This window comes from Calidris pugnax, unplaced genomic scaffold (assembly GCF_001431845.1).
Source record: "Calidris pugnax isolate Ruff unplaced genomic scaffold, ASM143184v1 scaffold20, whole genome shotgun sequence".
Taxonomy (NCBI): domain Eukaryota; kingdom Metazoa; phylum Chordata; class Aves; order Charadriiformes; family Scolopacidae; genus Calidris; species Calidris pugnax.
Window position 1 is genome coordinate 24,992,191 of NW_015094510.1, and position 16,356 is coordinate 25,008,546.

Consider the following 16,356-nt stretch of genomic DNA (forward strand, 5'->3'; position numbering starts at 1 on the left):
ATCAGTGTTTGGGACAAGACTTTGGTTAAACCTGTCCACTGCTATTCACGGCTTGCTGTGCTGTTGTAACATTGAGTCTGGTGCAGAGTCACACTGCTTGTCTGTAAGACACGATCAAAATGGAATGCTGCATATATTTCACAAAATAAAAACTGCCTCTATCTATGGGAGGAGCAGGTACTAGCACAAAGTATCAGTGTCTCGGTTAACTTTTATTGTATGCTAAGACTGATAGGAACTATGACTCTCTGAATTGGTCTCAGAAACTATCTTCAGCTGTTGCTGTGTTAGGACATGCTTCTGGATCTGCTCATTTCTTCAGGAAAGAAGAAAAGCGTGGGGTGTCATGGAGGAGCAGAATGGATGACACATAGGGGCTGTAGGCAAAGGAAAGGGAGGTAATGATCAATAGTGTTTATTTCTGAGTATGCCATAAACCAGTGTTTGTCACTAAGCTCTCAGTTGTGATGTCCTACAGTATTTACTAAGTCAGCATATTAAAGGCATATTGGTTTTAAACATAAGTCTTAAGCATGTCTTTGAATTAACAGGAGGAGAAAGAGTGTCTGAGGAACTACTTTCAGGTAGCAGTTCAAGCTGACTGATCTCAGCACAGACTTTGATTTATAATGCACTTGTGCTCAGGAGACCCTGCTAGTTCTCAGGCATAAGTTGGGGATTGTACATAGAATAAATCAAATGTTGCTCTGAGGACCTTACAGTCCAAATGGTAACAAGACATGAAAAATAGGTATAAATCACAAAGTAAGAGGAGACAAAGGAGCAGGGACAAGCTCAAGGACAACGTGGAGAGGAGGTATACAGTGTTGGCAGAACATCTCATTTGGAGGTTTCATATGTCGGGCTCTTTTGTTATTTTTCTTACGAAGACAATATCCAGTAGCCCTTGTCAGAGGCGAAGATCTTGTGCTAGATTCTTTGCTGTGCAAAGATGGAAATTGAAGGTGGTCCTTGTCTCAGATTTAATCTGTATGATTGAGATCCAAGATAAGCTAGTTGGAAAATGATTCCAAAGTGCTATAGGCAATGAGTTACACGTCAAAGACACTTTCTAAATGTAGCAGTTCCAGAATAAAATACATTTGTTAATTTAGTATGACTCAAATTCTATTTATTTATACAGTGAGACTACTCCCGTAATTTATTTGTGCATAATATTATATAAATGTAAATACTTCTGCTTTTTCTTTGTAGCAGTATCTCGCAGAGATTTTTTTTTTCCAAAACCAGTTCAACATTCCCAGTGCTGTTTTTCTTGGGAAGTGGGAATGAGTAACAAGTTATGCGTCTGTAACGACCTTGAACAATGTTTATTGTAATTTTTTGGAGGTATGAGACTGTTGCTTTGATTAAAAAACCCACCAATCTCTGTGCTCAGAGATTGCAGCACAGGGGGCACTAAGACTGTATCAGCCTAGAACTCCTGCTACAGATTTTCAACCCCAGGGCTCACTCTATCAGTGTGGCACAAACTGCCAGAGGATCTTTATCAACCTGAGCCTTATTTCCTGCGACAACTACATCTCATAGGAACAACAGCATTGCTGGCACTTGGAAGACAGCTTACAAGGAAACTGTCTTGGAAATACCTCTTTTCTCACAAAAAAAAACTTTCTACTTCAGATTCTCAGCACACCTGCACTTCAAAGAAAAAAAAAAAAAAAAAAAGAGAAAAAAAGCCAAACCATAGCCTTTATAAAACTAAAGTAATCAGATACTTCATATTTTTTTGCCTCCACTTCATTGACTGGCAAGTAAATAAGCAAGTAAATGAAAGCAGACTGTAGGAAGTCAGTTGTTGAGAGGAAAGAAACACCTTTCACTGTGCACGAGTCTCTTCAGAAAGACACAAATATGTTACTTTCAAAATATTATTTACAGGAAGCTGAATCTTATTTTTACTTTATGAAAGTAACAAAGTCCACTTATGACCTAATCCCAGCAAACAGATGATTTCTGTCTGTCCAGTCAGTCCTAGCTTAAGTGACTGCACATATCATTCTGTCCTTTAAAGGTGTGCATCAGATCTATATGGCTGTGTTCAGAGTGTGCTTCCTACAAAATTCTCCTTTTTTCTTCTTATTCAGGTTGAAGGTAATTGGACACTGTCTGGTTGGTTTGTTGACCTTCTTGGGAGGGATCCTGGTACTGGTAGTTGAGTTATTAGGTTGCTTTGTTAGGATTTCGAATAATGGGTTTGTGATGGGGCTTTTGTGCCCTTTAAATACTGTGGGCTTCAGTTTTTCCCGTACAAGCACTAAAGGTACAGGAATGCAGCCATGTGCTGTCATCAAATGGTTTGGGGCATTCCTTGGCTTTTGCATGGGCCTTCTTCTGGGCCACAAGAATTAGATTACTATAATAAATGAATTCTTACAGAGTCAGATTGTCAATGTACTACTCCCCTTGGTGAGTTGTTGCATGTCTAATCTGTCCAATGTCAGTACAACTTGTGTATGAGGAGGTATTCATTGGCAAGAATGGAGGGGTTTCAGCCTGGCGTCTGTCCAACATTGCGAATGTGTTACTCATGGTACAGTTACTGACTGGGAGAATGAAACACACTCAGGACATTTTGAAGGCCTCCTCATTAGATAGCAAACATCTGTCTGGAGTCACAGACCAGACCCACAGAGAAAGCAGGAGAAAGTCAATGCATCTTTGAACTCAGTCTTAATGCTCAAAAGAAGTTTTCAAGGGGGTTATTGATCTTGAGTCACATCAGCTTTCTGAAATGTCAATACATAGGCTCCCTCTCTTTAGCCACTGGTGAGAAAGAGGCAGTTTCAGGGGGCAGTTAATCCCACCTATCTTTCTCCATTGGCAGGGGAGGAAATTAGGTATCTAACAAACTAGAGACCTATTTTTGGAAAGATAAATATAGATGAGAGACAAGTTGCCCAAACCAAGTCTGTTGTTTGCATGCTGATACTATTACATGATGGCATCATTCAGAGCTGACTGCACCTGCTGTGTTCATGAGGGAGGTGTCTCCCATGTGCAGCATCTCCTGCATCATGTAGCACAGTCCTTGCATCCAGCCAACCACTGTCAATGGTGGCTATTATACTACTTGTTTTCTCTTCATTCTTTCTTCTTTTGATTTATCCTTCCTGTGAGGATGAACCTGCCTCAGCCAGTAACAGAGCTGGAAAAAGTACTCTGAAGTGGACTGAGGATCATTAAGTGGTACCTTTCCTGTCCTATCCTGTCCTGTCTTGTCCTGTCCTGTCCCTTTGACCCTTTTGCCCTAGTCTCCAGATTTGGCCATCTGTGAATCTTGTTATCTGCTCCTGTGCAGAGCAGATCGTGTGACTGATCCCTTGGCACAGCCAGTGTGTTGCCTTGGCGGGCAGTGTGGGATGAAAAAAGCACAATACACGCCTTTTCTGTCTGAGACTTGTTTATCTGCATGACATCCAGCCTGCTCTGGGAGAGCTCTCCTCTTGATGATCACTGGCAACCAAAAACGAATCAAATCAAGGCAAAGTTAGCAAAATTCTCCTATACAAAGAGCTGCTCTAAAACAAAGCTGCATTATTGCAGTGCATTGTCCTGGCTCTGTGTGAGTCCTGTGAAGAGACAAAGGCGAGCAGGAAGGAAATCTCAGCTGCTTAGTAAATGCCCTAATTTGATTTATTTGCTGCTCCCTTCCCCCACCCAAACTGTTCTGCTAACCTGTTAGTCCCAACTCAGACAAGTAAAACCAGCTAATCTGATTAGTTCTGACACACAGGAGCAAGGCTGCTGGGAAAAGCTGGACCCTTACAGCTGTTTCAGGCTTCAGCTTCGATCATAACGTTATGGGTTTGCCGAATGTATAGCGCAGCGTGACAGGAGCCCAGCAGCATGTACACAAGGGAGCAGTGTGACCGTCACTGAAGATTTCTACCCCGGGTCTGAGGCCACTGGAATACAAACCATGTTCCGTGTCACCTTCAATGTAGTGACAGAGAAAGTTACCTTCACCTTGGCAGCCTGCCCCTCCGTCACGTGGAAGGTAAGCTCAGCTATGCAGCGTGTAAAAAGGCTGATGGCACGGGAAAATGAGTGTCATCTCAACTGTTTTCTCATCCATAGGCCGTGTTTGAAAAATTTTAAGAGGAGTAATAACATTTTAAGGGAAGTGCACTGCAAAGTGGCATACGCACGAGTTGGAGATAGACTAAATGGATCTGGTTCTAGAGAACAGCTTATTTGTTGCCTTTTAAAGCTTTTCTCATTTGACTTTTAAAATAGCCAAATTCACAAGCTACTCATTTCTGTAAGGAAGGGACACTGTTTGGGGAAAGCTTTCAAGCTGCCTAAACAATTTAGGGATTGCAAGGATTTGTGAACTGTACCAAGGTACAATAAAAGAGAAAAATTTGCATCCCTACGATAAGGGACTTGAAGAAAAAAAAATACCCCTAGATGAGTAATTTGCCTGGCATGGGTTTATGATAAAATTTGGCAGAAGCCAGAGATGCTTTGCATGTCAGCTCCTTCTCCCATTCATCATTTCAGTTCAGATCTTCATTTCCTTGAGACAAATGTTCCCATCTCATCTTGAAGAGACCAGTGTTATCAGGATGAGATAGGACCAGGCTCATTGGGAAGAGAGCCACTATCTTCTGGAGTGTTGTTTTAAAAACTTCATATTAGAATCTGTTACTTACAGTGCATTTACTGTAGGAACCTCACCTCTGTTATTACACCTTTCAGATGTGAAGCAATTATGAATAACTAGATACAGTGGAGGAGGAGTGTAACTGCTTTTGCTTCTGTGCGTGATTCCTTATGCTGCATAAGGAGTTGTCATATATCTTTGCTATATCATTTTTTCAGTCTTGTACCTGTCTTTTCTCTTGACTTGTGAGGTAGACACTGCCCAGAAGCTGTTATTAGAAGGTCTTTAAAGGGCCTGGTACAGTGCGGCCCCAGCCCAGGTCTACGCTATTTGTAGCATCATATACTAAATTATTAAAAAAAAAATCTACTGGGGCAAAGTGTGTTTTGAGTAAAATTCATATGAAATTAATTTTACTGGACACTGGCTCTCTGTGGGAGAGTTTATGGTGCTCTCCCTATGGTAAATAGGGAAACTTCAGTTTCCCTATTTATTAGGAGAACTTACCTTCCCAAACTTTCATATTCACTAAATGGCAATGAAAAGATCATTTCAACACAACATAAAAGTGCTTTTCCTATACTTGCTAATGGTGTGTTAAAGATGTTTCTGGCTTCATATCAGAGTGATTCTCCACTTTTAGGCTGCAAGTCACTCAGAAGAAGGGATTGAAATAGAAAAGGATACTGGATGTTACCATGCTGCAGTGCTCCTACCTGATCCTGGCTCACGAGCTCTTGGTACAGCAAACATGGATGCGAATAGAACCCAGAGGGTGCTGCATTTCAGTGCTCATTTATCTCTTTGCTGAGGGCTGTTAAACATAAGTGCATTGTAGTAAATCCCTCTGGAACAAACTGGCAAGTACTGAAAAGTGCATCCTGGCACATTTTTGCAGTTCTCCAGCTCTTCTATTATTTGCATAATTTAAATGAGTTGATATGTGCAATGTGCAAACATGAGCAAATGCTTAAAAGTAAAAGCTAAAAGAAAGTATGGTACAGTAGAACTTCCTGAAATGTAGTACCTTTATTGATGAGCTAAGTAAAAAATACCTGAGAAAGTGGGCACAATTATATGGAAAAACAAGATGGGTTGCCAAGCCAGTGAAAGAGATCAGTTTGGAGCAGAGCTTACATATGTAATGCTAAGTTAGTTTAAGGAAAGCTTTGTGGAGGGAGGTGATATTTTTTATTGACCAACTCTTACAGTTGGAAAAATCTGACAAGGTTTCTGGCAGTAGGGGGCTAATGAAAGATACTGTTTCCCTATAACCTTACCTTGCTTGTATCAGCTAGAACAGCACTGGTACTGCAAGTTAATTTGAATCCTTTGAAGCCAAAAGAGGTCACATCGCTGCTGGAGGACGAAGGACAGACATCTGCTTTCAGACTGCTAAATCTTTTTCTTTCAAGAGTAGGTGGCCCAGCCTGCAGATAATGCTGAGGTGTTCTGCTTTTCCACATACCCGTGGCATGACCAGCCAAGTCTTGCGCAGCGGGGCCGGGAGGATGTGACAGCTCTGTAGCAGACATCTTGGGGCCAGGAGGAACAGTGCAAGTTCTGCCCCAAATTGTCATCTTTTTGCCCTATGCTGTTTTCATTGCTGTTAGAAATTCATTTCTCATTAAAAGCACTGGTGAAAAATATTCCATCCAAAACCCACTCTAATTATATATAAAATATTCATTCGTGTGATATTTTAATAAGAAAGACAGGACTCCTGCACCAGACATTTCACAGTCTGTAGGGCATAAACCCCATTGCTTTTGTCAAAACATTTGTTTTGTAATAACTAGTTTAATTAGAACTGGGGGAGGGTATGGATACAGGACGACTGGAGGGAAGTGACAGCTGAAAAGGCTGTTGACAAGTGCGAATGGCTCAGAGTTGAACGTGCCTGCTCATGTGGACACCAATGCTTGAAAACCAAAGCAAGAAGCATCTTTATTATAAATCCTAAGCATCTTTATCATACAGCCCGGAGGAGGGGACAGGGCTGCTCCTTCTCACCTCTCGGTGTCAGTCTGCCTCCGCTCCTTTGCCGGCTCCTTAGGGAACAGGCTGCTGGTACTTCTGGATCTGTTGACAGGCGTGGGGCTGGTCGGCAGAGCCGAGGGCTGAGTGCTCTGAGATATGCGTGGGTTGCACAAATCAGACCACAGCCGGTATCAGCTTGGCCAGAGTCCCTCCTCAAAGGCCTCTTCAGGTTTCACTCCTGTAAATTACTGTTGCATTTTCAATCAGATGCTGCTAACGTTCAGGGAGTCTAGAATTGTGTCCCTTTGTGTCCTGTACCTGGCTTTAAGAACAGATAACAAGATCAGGCAGCTATTGATATACCAACAAACTCCTACCACTCATTTCCTACCGTATGAATAGATGACACGCTGCTTAGATGAATGCAATTCAAATTCACAGCGTACAAGCAGATTTAGTTACAGAATGTATTCACTCGTCGAGGATTAACTACACTTGAATCCCATTGATTTTCTTTTACCGTTAGTGGTTCAGTTTTGTTGAATCCTGCCTGAACTGCGTAGGGGAGAAGCAGCAAAACCTGGTTTGTGGCTTTCTATTCAAGGCGGGGAGCTGCGTAGGGGAGAAGCAGCAAAACCTGCTGGTTTGTGGCTTTCTATTCAAGGCGGGGAAATTCACTTGATGCAGATGAGCTTAACGTGGGGCTTTCTTGCCTATTGATGCTGCGCTTTATCTCCCTGACACGGACAGATAAATGAGCTGGGGGTGGCTTTGCAGGTGGTTGGAGCCCGACCCACGCGCGCTGTTGCCAACTTTGGAAAGCTGCACAATGGGTCTCCCTCCCTGGCAGTTACAGCCGTTGGGGCAGGGACCTGTCCTCTGAAAGGCTGTTGGGAAATAATGATGTAAACTCCTCCCCAAGGATATGGGAACAATGTTCAAATCCTATGAAGGCAGCAATATCTGTGATAAGGAAACCAGAAAAATCGGGAGCTTGGCGTCCGTTTTCTTTCTGCAGTGATTTGCTGCAGCGCTCGGGGTTGTGAAGGGCCGGAGGGGAGGCAGGAGAGGAGGCGTGGGAAGCGGGCGGCAGCTCGCAGCTTTTCTGGCTCCGAATAACCTTCCCTGCTGCTGTTTTAGAAACCTCGGTTAGACTTATACGGAGCTATGGTCTGCCCAGCTCAGCAAGAGTAAGTGCTTGTTACTGAACAGTACGGTGTTACTTTTGTTGTGGTGGTGCCTAAATGCACCCCCAGTGTCAAAAACCGCGGTGGTAAATAGAGTGCAAACAGAAACAGGCCCTTGCCAGAAAAGTTCACAATCAAAATCTATGGATTTAGTGCACCCTAGCAAAGGACTGGACTGTAAGCAAAAAGACAGTGTGTTGATGACAAATGTCATCCTCCTATGATGGCACCTGGGAGAGAAGGGGAAGGAAGGCAGCGTGACTGCAGCACATGCTGCAATGGATTACTCAAGGACTGAATCCAGCCCGAGGAGCTGCTTTGTTCCCCAGATCCTGGTAAATCTGGGGAGGTGATGGAGCTGAGGATGCTCAGCACCTACAGGGAAGAATTTTGGCTTATTCGTTTTTGACACATTGTTTTCAGCTTACAGAACAGTGCATTTCTCCTTGAACAGTAACCACTTTATTTCTGATGTTAAATATAGAGATGCTTGATGCTTTCAGGTATACATTCCTTGAGAAAACATCCAGAAACAGCTATTGCTCCCAGTCTTCATTTGAAATGCTTTTTTTCACCTTGCTTTTAAAGAGCTCCCCAATATATACAACACATATTTGTACATCAGCTTTTATGAACTTTGTTCAAGGCTCATAAGCATGTGTGATTTTTTTCCCTGCTTGTGAATACAGATGCACTCCATCTTGTATATTTGTTAGTTGTTTTTGTCACTTTTTGATGCACCCAAAAAAGAGGTTGACAAAGTCCCTTCAATCTTCACAATATTCACAGCTCAGTGGTAGTCTGTGACCCCAAATACTTGTCTCTGCAGCTCTGAACTCCACTGCACACTGCCACAACCATGTTTGGGATTATGATGCCTAATTTGGAAGCTACTGCAAGTACTAGAAAGTACTTTTGAGGTGATGACATTGTTTTTAACAACAATCTTAGAGATTTTTTTACCTTGAGCCATGATGATAGATGAAGGTTTTCTTCCTGTCATACAATTCTGGAAGTTCTGTAGCTTCCTACATGTGTCCTCAAAGGTCTTACTGTCAGAGATGGGCTCATCTGTAGAGAACTGAAAACCCTTCCTCCATCACTCCCTTATTATTTGCTTACAGTATACTTTTATTTGCTTACAGCCCACCTTTTTCTACTTCTTGCCACACAACAGTATTTTCATAGCCTTGCACCAAACCCTTAAATGAATGTGATTCAGAAAGATCAGCAGATTCTTGCTGGCAGATTGGGTAATATATGCAAAAAATCAGGTCTGTGATGCTCGTTTGATCCACGACTCTAGTTCACCAGCAGATGGTAGCAAACATCTCCTTCCCTGTGAGCTTCATCTGGGCTTGTCTAAATGCGAAAGGAGTCATTTGTGAGAAGAAACCAGCTGTAAACACAGTAGTTGTGCAACTCGGAACAAGGGAGAAGAACCACGGAAACCACGGAAATATTGCTGCAATCGGGACAGAAGAATTAAGTAGAGGCCGGAACAAAATCACTGCAGTGACTTGCACTGAATGGCATGAGAAGCATTTTGGTCTCACTGTTATTGTTCTCGTGGTGACAAAAAAGGGACCATTATTTGCAATGTAGCAAATGAACAACATTCAGAGCAGCACGATAAAATCAAAACTGCTCTGCGTCAGCTCTGCTCGTGTATGCTGACCCTTTGGCTTTGCACTGAAGAAGTGGAAAGTTCAGGATGGTTATTTTTACTAGTAATTTATTAGTAGTATACTAATTACTAGTTTATGTTTCTCGTCATTTATTTGTTTTTCTTCTGAGGTGTACCCACTCTAGTTCTTTTTATATTTGGTATGGGCTGTTGATTAACACTTTCTCTCACTCTTCTGTATGCTGCCCGTTTAAATGGCTTGTTGTGACAACACTTCTCAACTTCTTTTTCCTGATAGCAGCTAAACTGAGAGACAGAAGAGACAGGGACAGGATACAGTGAAAGCTGCTAGACTGTGTGTAATTCCCATAAGGAAATATCTCTTCACACTTATAACACAGTACTGGTCAGAACTGAGCAAACTATTTGTGGCAAATAACTGCATAAAATTTGTCATTAGTCCTTTAAAGTCTATCACCTCTACTTCTAACTACCTTACCGAGATTATGAAATTTTTTGACTTCTTCATACAGTGTTCAATTCTGTAAGCAGTTTCTGGGAAGCATTCCCTTTGTGCTCATTTCTCCGTCACTAAGTGGTTGGTGACCAAAATTCTAAGAGTGGTTCTGTTGTCTGACTGGACACTGAAACTGATTTCTATGCTTCTTTGCTGGAAATGAGAAAAAAATTAATCATTTAAATATCATTTAAAACAAGACAATGGCTTTTTAGGGATATAAAAATGTATTCCTTCTCCAGTGCTTACCATATTGTGAGCCAGAGCATCTTTCTTCATTAAAGTTTTAGAATGGAAATAGAAAGGAAGAAAATCAATTACTGTATTGTGCTGCTTCTTTCTCAGGGCAGCTTGCTCTGGAAAGCAGTGCAGAACACAAGTGAGATTGGCTATACCTCTGTCAGTGCTTATGCCACGTATCTGAGGGTTTGAGCTGAAGTTGTCAGGATTCTCCTTTGGCTTTAAATCTTTCTATGTTCTTGCAATTATTAGAAATACCAGAATATCTTCTGTGCCTTTGGCAGATATAGCTGGCCAGAGTCCTTTCAGCTCCAAAAGCATCAGTCAGTGCTGTTAGTGCTCATTCATGGTGTGTTTAACCACATGGGCAGGGGATAAAGTCCTCCCTGTGTGACAACACCTGTGTCCTACAGCTGTGTTCTTGGCAGAGGTGATGATAAATCAGTTCCAGGGATAACCCAAAATTTTACTTGGGAATTTTTGGTCCATATCCTTTGTCACAGAGATGTGCTTGGAAAGGCCTGGACATTAGTGGACCTAATGATGGAATTTGACAGAGAGGAGGAAGAGGGCATGAGTCAATGGCTTGAACATCATGGTTTATCAGTTCAGTGAATCTGCCTATAGAGATCATAGAATCACAGAACAGTTTGAGTTGGAAGGGACCTTTCAAGGTCATCTAGTCCAACCTCCCCTGCAATGACCAGGAACATCTATAACTAGATCTGGTTGCTGAGAGCCCCGTCTGACCTGACCTTGAATGTTTCCACCTACCACCTCTCTGGGCAACATGTGCAGGTGTTTCACCACCTTCATTGTAGAAACTTCCTTCCTTATATCTAGTCTGAATCTACTCTCTTTTCGTTTAAAACCACTATTCCTTGTCTTATCACTACAGACCCTACTAAAAGCTCTATCCCCAATCTTTGTGTTTCATCAGAAATGCCTTGGCTATTGGGAGCCAAGCTTTGATTTAACATAAACTCACTGCTGATGCAAATCTGTTCAAAAACACTGCTGGATCTATTTTGTACTGTTGGCTTTATGACCAATCAGGTATAATCTGTCAGCACATTTACATTTTTATGCTGGATCAGGGAGCATCTGCCCTCCAACAGCCAGAATAAGGCCTGCACAAAAGCATAAAATGATTACAACGCTTCAGCTCTCCCCTGTATAATGTCTTTAATCTGTCTGACATGCAGTTGTGTTCTTGTGTCTGACTAGATCAATTTTATACTACATCTATATGTTGGTGGTGTTTAGATAAGTTCATCATGGAACTATAGCCTAAATGCATAAATACAAGAAGCTGTTATCAAATGCAAACTGTGAAGTCAAACCTCTGCTCCCTCACATTTGCTTTCCCAAGCAGACAAGTGCTGATTTTTCCTCCTAATAATTTAAAATTTAAGCAGATAAGTAATATGCAGGAGATCTGTTAAGAGACATACAAACAATACAGCTGCAGAGACATGCAAATGCATGTGTTATTTCAAACACTAGACTCAAAATCTGTGCAGTAACTGGTTAACATCTGCTCTACCTTTAGTCATCCTTTACTGGCCTGATGAGATATTAGGAAAGCAGGACAGAGGTGATAGACTTGTAAGATGAATCTGGGTACAAAATAGTAGGGAAAGAGCAAATACATGGGAACTGCATGCTGTCATTTGAAGAAAATGCCTAGAAACTCAGTAAATTACAAGTGGGACTTGCAAGGCCCTTGTTAAAGACAAAGAGGTGTTGATTTGACTAGTGCAGGAGACTGGAAAAGATGATGGCACAGCACCAAAACAAAGAGCTGTGTGTATGGGGGAAGTTTAGGAGTTGTCTTGTGGAAGTGAAATTTTGGATTCTGACCAAAAAGAATAAACCTGCTGTATGTGAAATGCGGATTTTGATGACAATACATTATGAAATGATAGAGCAGCTATATATTTTGTCCATGGGATTCAGTTTCTGTTCCAGTGCACATGTTGAGTGCTTGGTAATTATGATAGAACTTGGGTATTATAACTGACTCAGACACTTCATGCCTTATTTAACAATAACTGAAGCTCTTCCCACTATTATTGTTATAAAAGGAGCAGTCAGAAACTTAGGGCAGTGTGCAGAAATCTCCTTCCACAGAAGTGATAATTAATTCCTCTTTATACAATATCCATTGTCTTAGTGCAGCTAAAAGTATCCTGGGTGCTATACAAAATATAAAAATACATGGTCCCTGGCATAAAGTGCTTTCTGTCTCAGTTCAGATATGAAACATGTGAGAAATGATGAGTGAGACCCTGAGTTCCTCTCAAGAGAGCACTCTGGTGTGATGTTTATACAACCTGAGCATTAAACTGTGTCCAGCCCCCTGCTCCTTTTTGAAGTTACCCTAATTTTTTGCAGAAGCAAGCATTGTTTGATATTAACTGGCATTGAAAGAGTTCTGACTGTTGACAGTTTCTTTTTTCACTTTTGATAAGAGATCTTTTGAATCATCACAACCTGGGGCACTAAAGAAATATGTGTCGATTTATCTTAATATGCCATACTGTAAATGACAATGATTTACCTACTGCTTTAGAAGAACTTCAGCAACCCCTGCAGCAGGGACAAGGATCTCCAAGTGCTGTGGGGTGGGCAGTTGAGAACATGCGCATTATGTACACCATTTAACTCCAAATGTGGCCACAAAATGTGGTAGAAATACTTCCGGAGCTGTACTCTAGTTTCTTGTAAGGCCAGAAAGTTTTAATCTGACTTGTAAATCCTGGTGGCTCTTTGAAAAACTGATCCCAGCAGCAGAGAATGTTCAGCAGTGTCTTTGAGTGCTACATTGAAGCTAACGGTGCTTTTCACAAAAAGTGATCCCAGACACCACCTTTTTTGTGTATTCTGTCTGAATGCCAGACGCAAAAGTATAGTTTAAAAATCTTTATTTACAGCAGGAGAAACATAATCCTTTGCCTTACTGGGCTTCTGGCAGTTACTGAGGCTCCACAGAGCAACATTCACCTCTTTCCCATGGAAACTGGCAAGTTTATCCAAATGATCACAGACCAGACTGGCTCCACTGCTGCTCCTGATCCTGAGGGTTAGGAAATACAGGATACTGCGTAGTGTTCTTCAGTTCTTAATACCTTCACTCCAAGATGGAAATGTGTCCTTCCTACTAGCTGTGGTGATCAGAGGGGAGATGTAGAACAGCTTAGGCAGTCCCTTAGGCAGGGACTTTGGGCTCAGGGACAGAAGTGACAGATAGGCATGTAACTCTCTGAAACAGCCATGCTGTTTACTTCCTTTTGTGCTTTTAGGCATCCTTCCCTCTGTCCTCTATAACATGGCAGCCCTATCTGTCTTTGATTTAGGTGTGATCAAATCAACATCCTAACCTAGCACTTTCCAAGGGAGGATTCCAGAGGAACATATTGATGATGGCAGTGGGTATTTTCTTAATGTTCATGAAGAAATTTAGATCCTACAATGCTCAGCCATTATGCTGGTCACTACACCTCCTGTGGCTCTGATTTCCAGCATGCAGGCTGAATGAAGAGCCAACATATTTCTCAGAACACACTCAAGGTCCCGTTGCCTAACTCTGTACAGAATCTTGGAAATTAGTGCCTTTGAATGTTATCCAGCAACACGTGTGAACTGTGCTGACTGTTCAAGCCTTGGCCTCCACTGGCCATCCCTGGGTTTGGCTTGGGCCAGCTCTGAAGGCTTTGCCCCTGCTCCTTGTGCTGCAGGCAGAGCTGAACTTGGGCAAAACAAGGAGGAATTTTTAGCAAGTATTCTCTAATATAAACCAGTTCTCTCTTGTTTTCCTTATTTCCCAGTCTGGGGTGTTTCACCTCTATTATCTGTTGGCTTATTTCCAGGCTGGACAAAGCTAAGAGGGGCTGTACACCTTCTGCTAGGTCCTGTGGCAGAAAGGAGGTCCTGCTGCCCTCACTCACACGCTGCCTCTTTTACTAAAATGACGCTGGGAAGAAAAAAATAGTGTTTAAAAGAGGGAATTGGAGTCAGCAAAAAGTTTTGCATCTGAAACTTATAAATCACTAGATAAACTCAATCAATCAATGAGCTATACAGATAACCCAGAGTATAGAGTGTGCGGTATGACAGGCTTCTTGTTATCTCTGTCTTGTCACCCTTCAGGCCATAATATACCCAAGCTCTGGATGAACAGTATAACTCCAGGTAAGCTCAAAGATAAGCTGAGAGGCTTTTGCCATTTAAACCTCTTTAAGGTGTTAACAGGAGACATATGTACATAGACCAAAAGTTACTAAAAAAAAAAATCACTTATGAAAATATTCTCTTTTATTTTGGTGCCAAAATCTTATTTCTCTCTGAAAGCAAAGCTGTTGCATTGGCATTTAACACTATGTCTGCCACTTTGTTCCCCTGGTGACAGCACAGGTACCTCCTGCAAGCACTGAAGTTGTGTTTTAGGAGATCAGTAACATGTCTGTGTGTAGCCTGTAGACTTTGCTTTGTTAAAGGGTATTAAAGTATATGGAGTTTAATACTGTCCTTGGTTCAACATTAAGCCAGGCATTTCTTCACTTTAAAAAGCTGCCGTGGTGACCTTTATCACTATATTAGAAAGCAACAGAAAGGATCAGCTGTTTACAAACTCGGCCTTCTACAAACTTGGGTTCACCAGTCCAGTAACACACTATTACTGTACACTATTATAACCATTAACCAGTGACTCCTCAACACAATGAACCTCTGTACTCTGAAGAAACTAGAGCCCTAGGGCCCAGTGCCCACTACCTCAAAGGGTTTTGGACCAGGGTTTGTCTCTGAATTACAGAGAACATTAACCATCCGGAAACTCATGCATCATTCCTTTCAGTTAATGAGTCCTCGGAATATCCACTGATTTTTTGACAAGATATAACATTTCTTTGCAATTTTCTTTCAGAATCTTTCAGGCTTTGAAGTGATCACTGAGTGCAGACTTTAATGAAAAAAGGGAGATCTGTAAGGACCAAGTTTCTGGATTAGGAAGTACATTGTATTTTCACTTCTGGAGGAAGGCTAGGGAGGCCTCTGTGTGTGCTTAGCCCTCTCCTGCTACACAGAGTCATTGCTGTTTCCAAACTGTGGGCCTGGCATGCCCTGCAGGTGTCCCAAAAGCCCTGGTCATCTCTACAGGGAGGCATGTTGAACTGTGCAGTGGATGCCACTGACTTGTATTTTTCCAGTGGAAGTAGTGTGATAGTTCAGGGCCCGGAGGGGTGATGGTGTACATTTGAGTCTTACCTTAACAAACATTCGGTACTCAGCCAGAGAATGGACCTTGGTGCAAGAGGTGGGAAACATTCCCAGATCCCAGGTTAGATATTGTCAAATGTCAGATTTATAAAGCAGGAGAATAACAATTCTGCCTGTGAGTAATGCACCGTTCATTTGTCCAGTAACTGAAGGACTGGTTGTCTAAGCCCATGGGTAATCTGAGCTGCTGTGTTTCTGAGTTTAAAAATGTTACTAATGAACATTAGTCATGATGGTGACTAATGTTCTTGTTTGTGCCAATGTTTAGCCAGTCTGAAAAGATATAGGTTTAGTAAATGATCTCCAGACTTTGAGATTCTGCCCAGTTCTACACCCACAGCTCACCAGCAAGAGGGAATAATTTATACCACATTGGAGCAATAAAACAAAAGAGTAAAACCATTAAAGCAACGGGACAAAGACCTGGCATTAGACAGGGTACAGAAAAGTATTCAGCTGCTTTTGAAAGCTGTCACTGCCACCTCCTCTCAGTTGCACTGCAAATATTTTGAGATAACTCTTGCTTTAAATGGAGGGACCGCTTATAGCATACTGAATCCATAATTTAAAAGAATTTAGACATATCATGTATAGCTCCAGTAACATGACCTGAATCACTTGGAATATTGTAATTGCCTTCTTTCAGCTGTAAAACTCAGAATCCAAGACTGCAGCCTGAACTCTACTGAGGAATTAATTTTGTCCAATTAGAGGGCTCATTGCTGTTCTTCTGTTGTGAGCAGTTCAATTTGTTCCACTCACTGTTCATTCCAGTTTTTTCAACAGGACAATTTACTGCAGCCTGTCAGCATGTAGTGAATCCATAATGAATTATGGAAATTTGCTGTGAAAGCCTGACCTTTTCCAATGTTTGTATTAGGATTTCCCAGTACCT

The 16,356-nt window shown here is 41.8% G+C and overlaps 1 protein-coding gene across 2 annotated transcripts in view; it reads left to right on the forward strand.

The window, feature by feature from the left end:
- The first annotated feature begins 3,607 nt into the window (after window positions 1-3,607).
- Window positions 3,608-16,356, forward strand: part of SPATA13 (spermatogenesis associated 13) — a 159,634-nt gene continuing 146,885 nt past the window's right edge. For both annotated transcript variants that reach the window (XM_014966068.1, XM_014966070.1), the window contains exon 1: window positions 3,608-4,021. In XM_014966068.1, coding sequence (XP_014821554.1) covers window positions 3,944-4,021 — 78 coding nt within the window. In that variant the 5' untranslated portion in view covers window positions 3,608-3,943. The remainder of the gene's footprint in view (window positions 4,022-16,356) is intronic.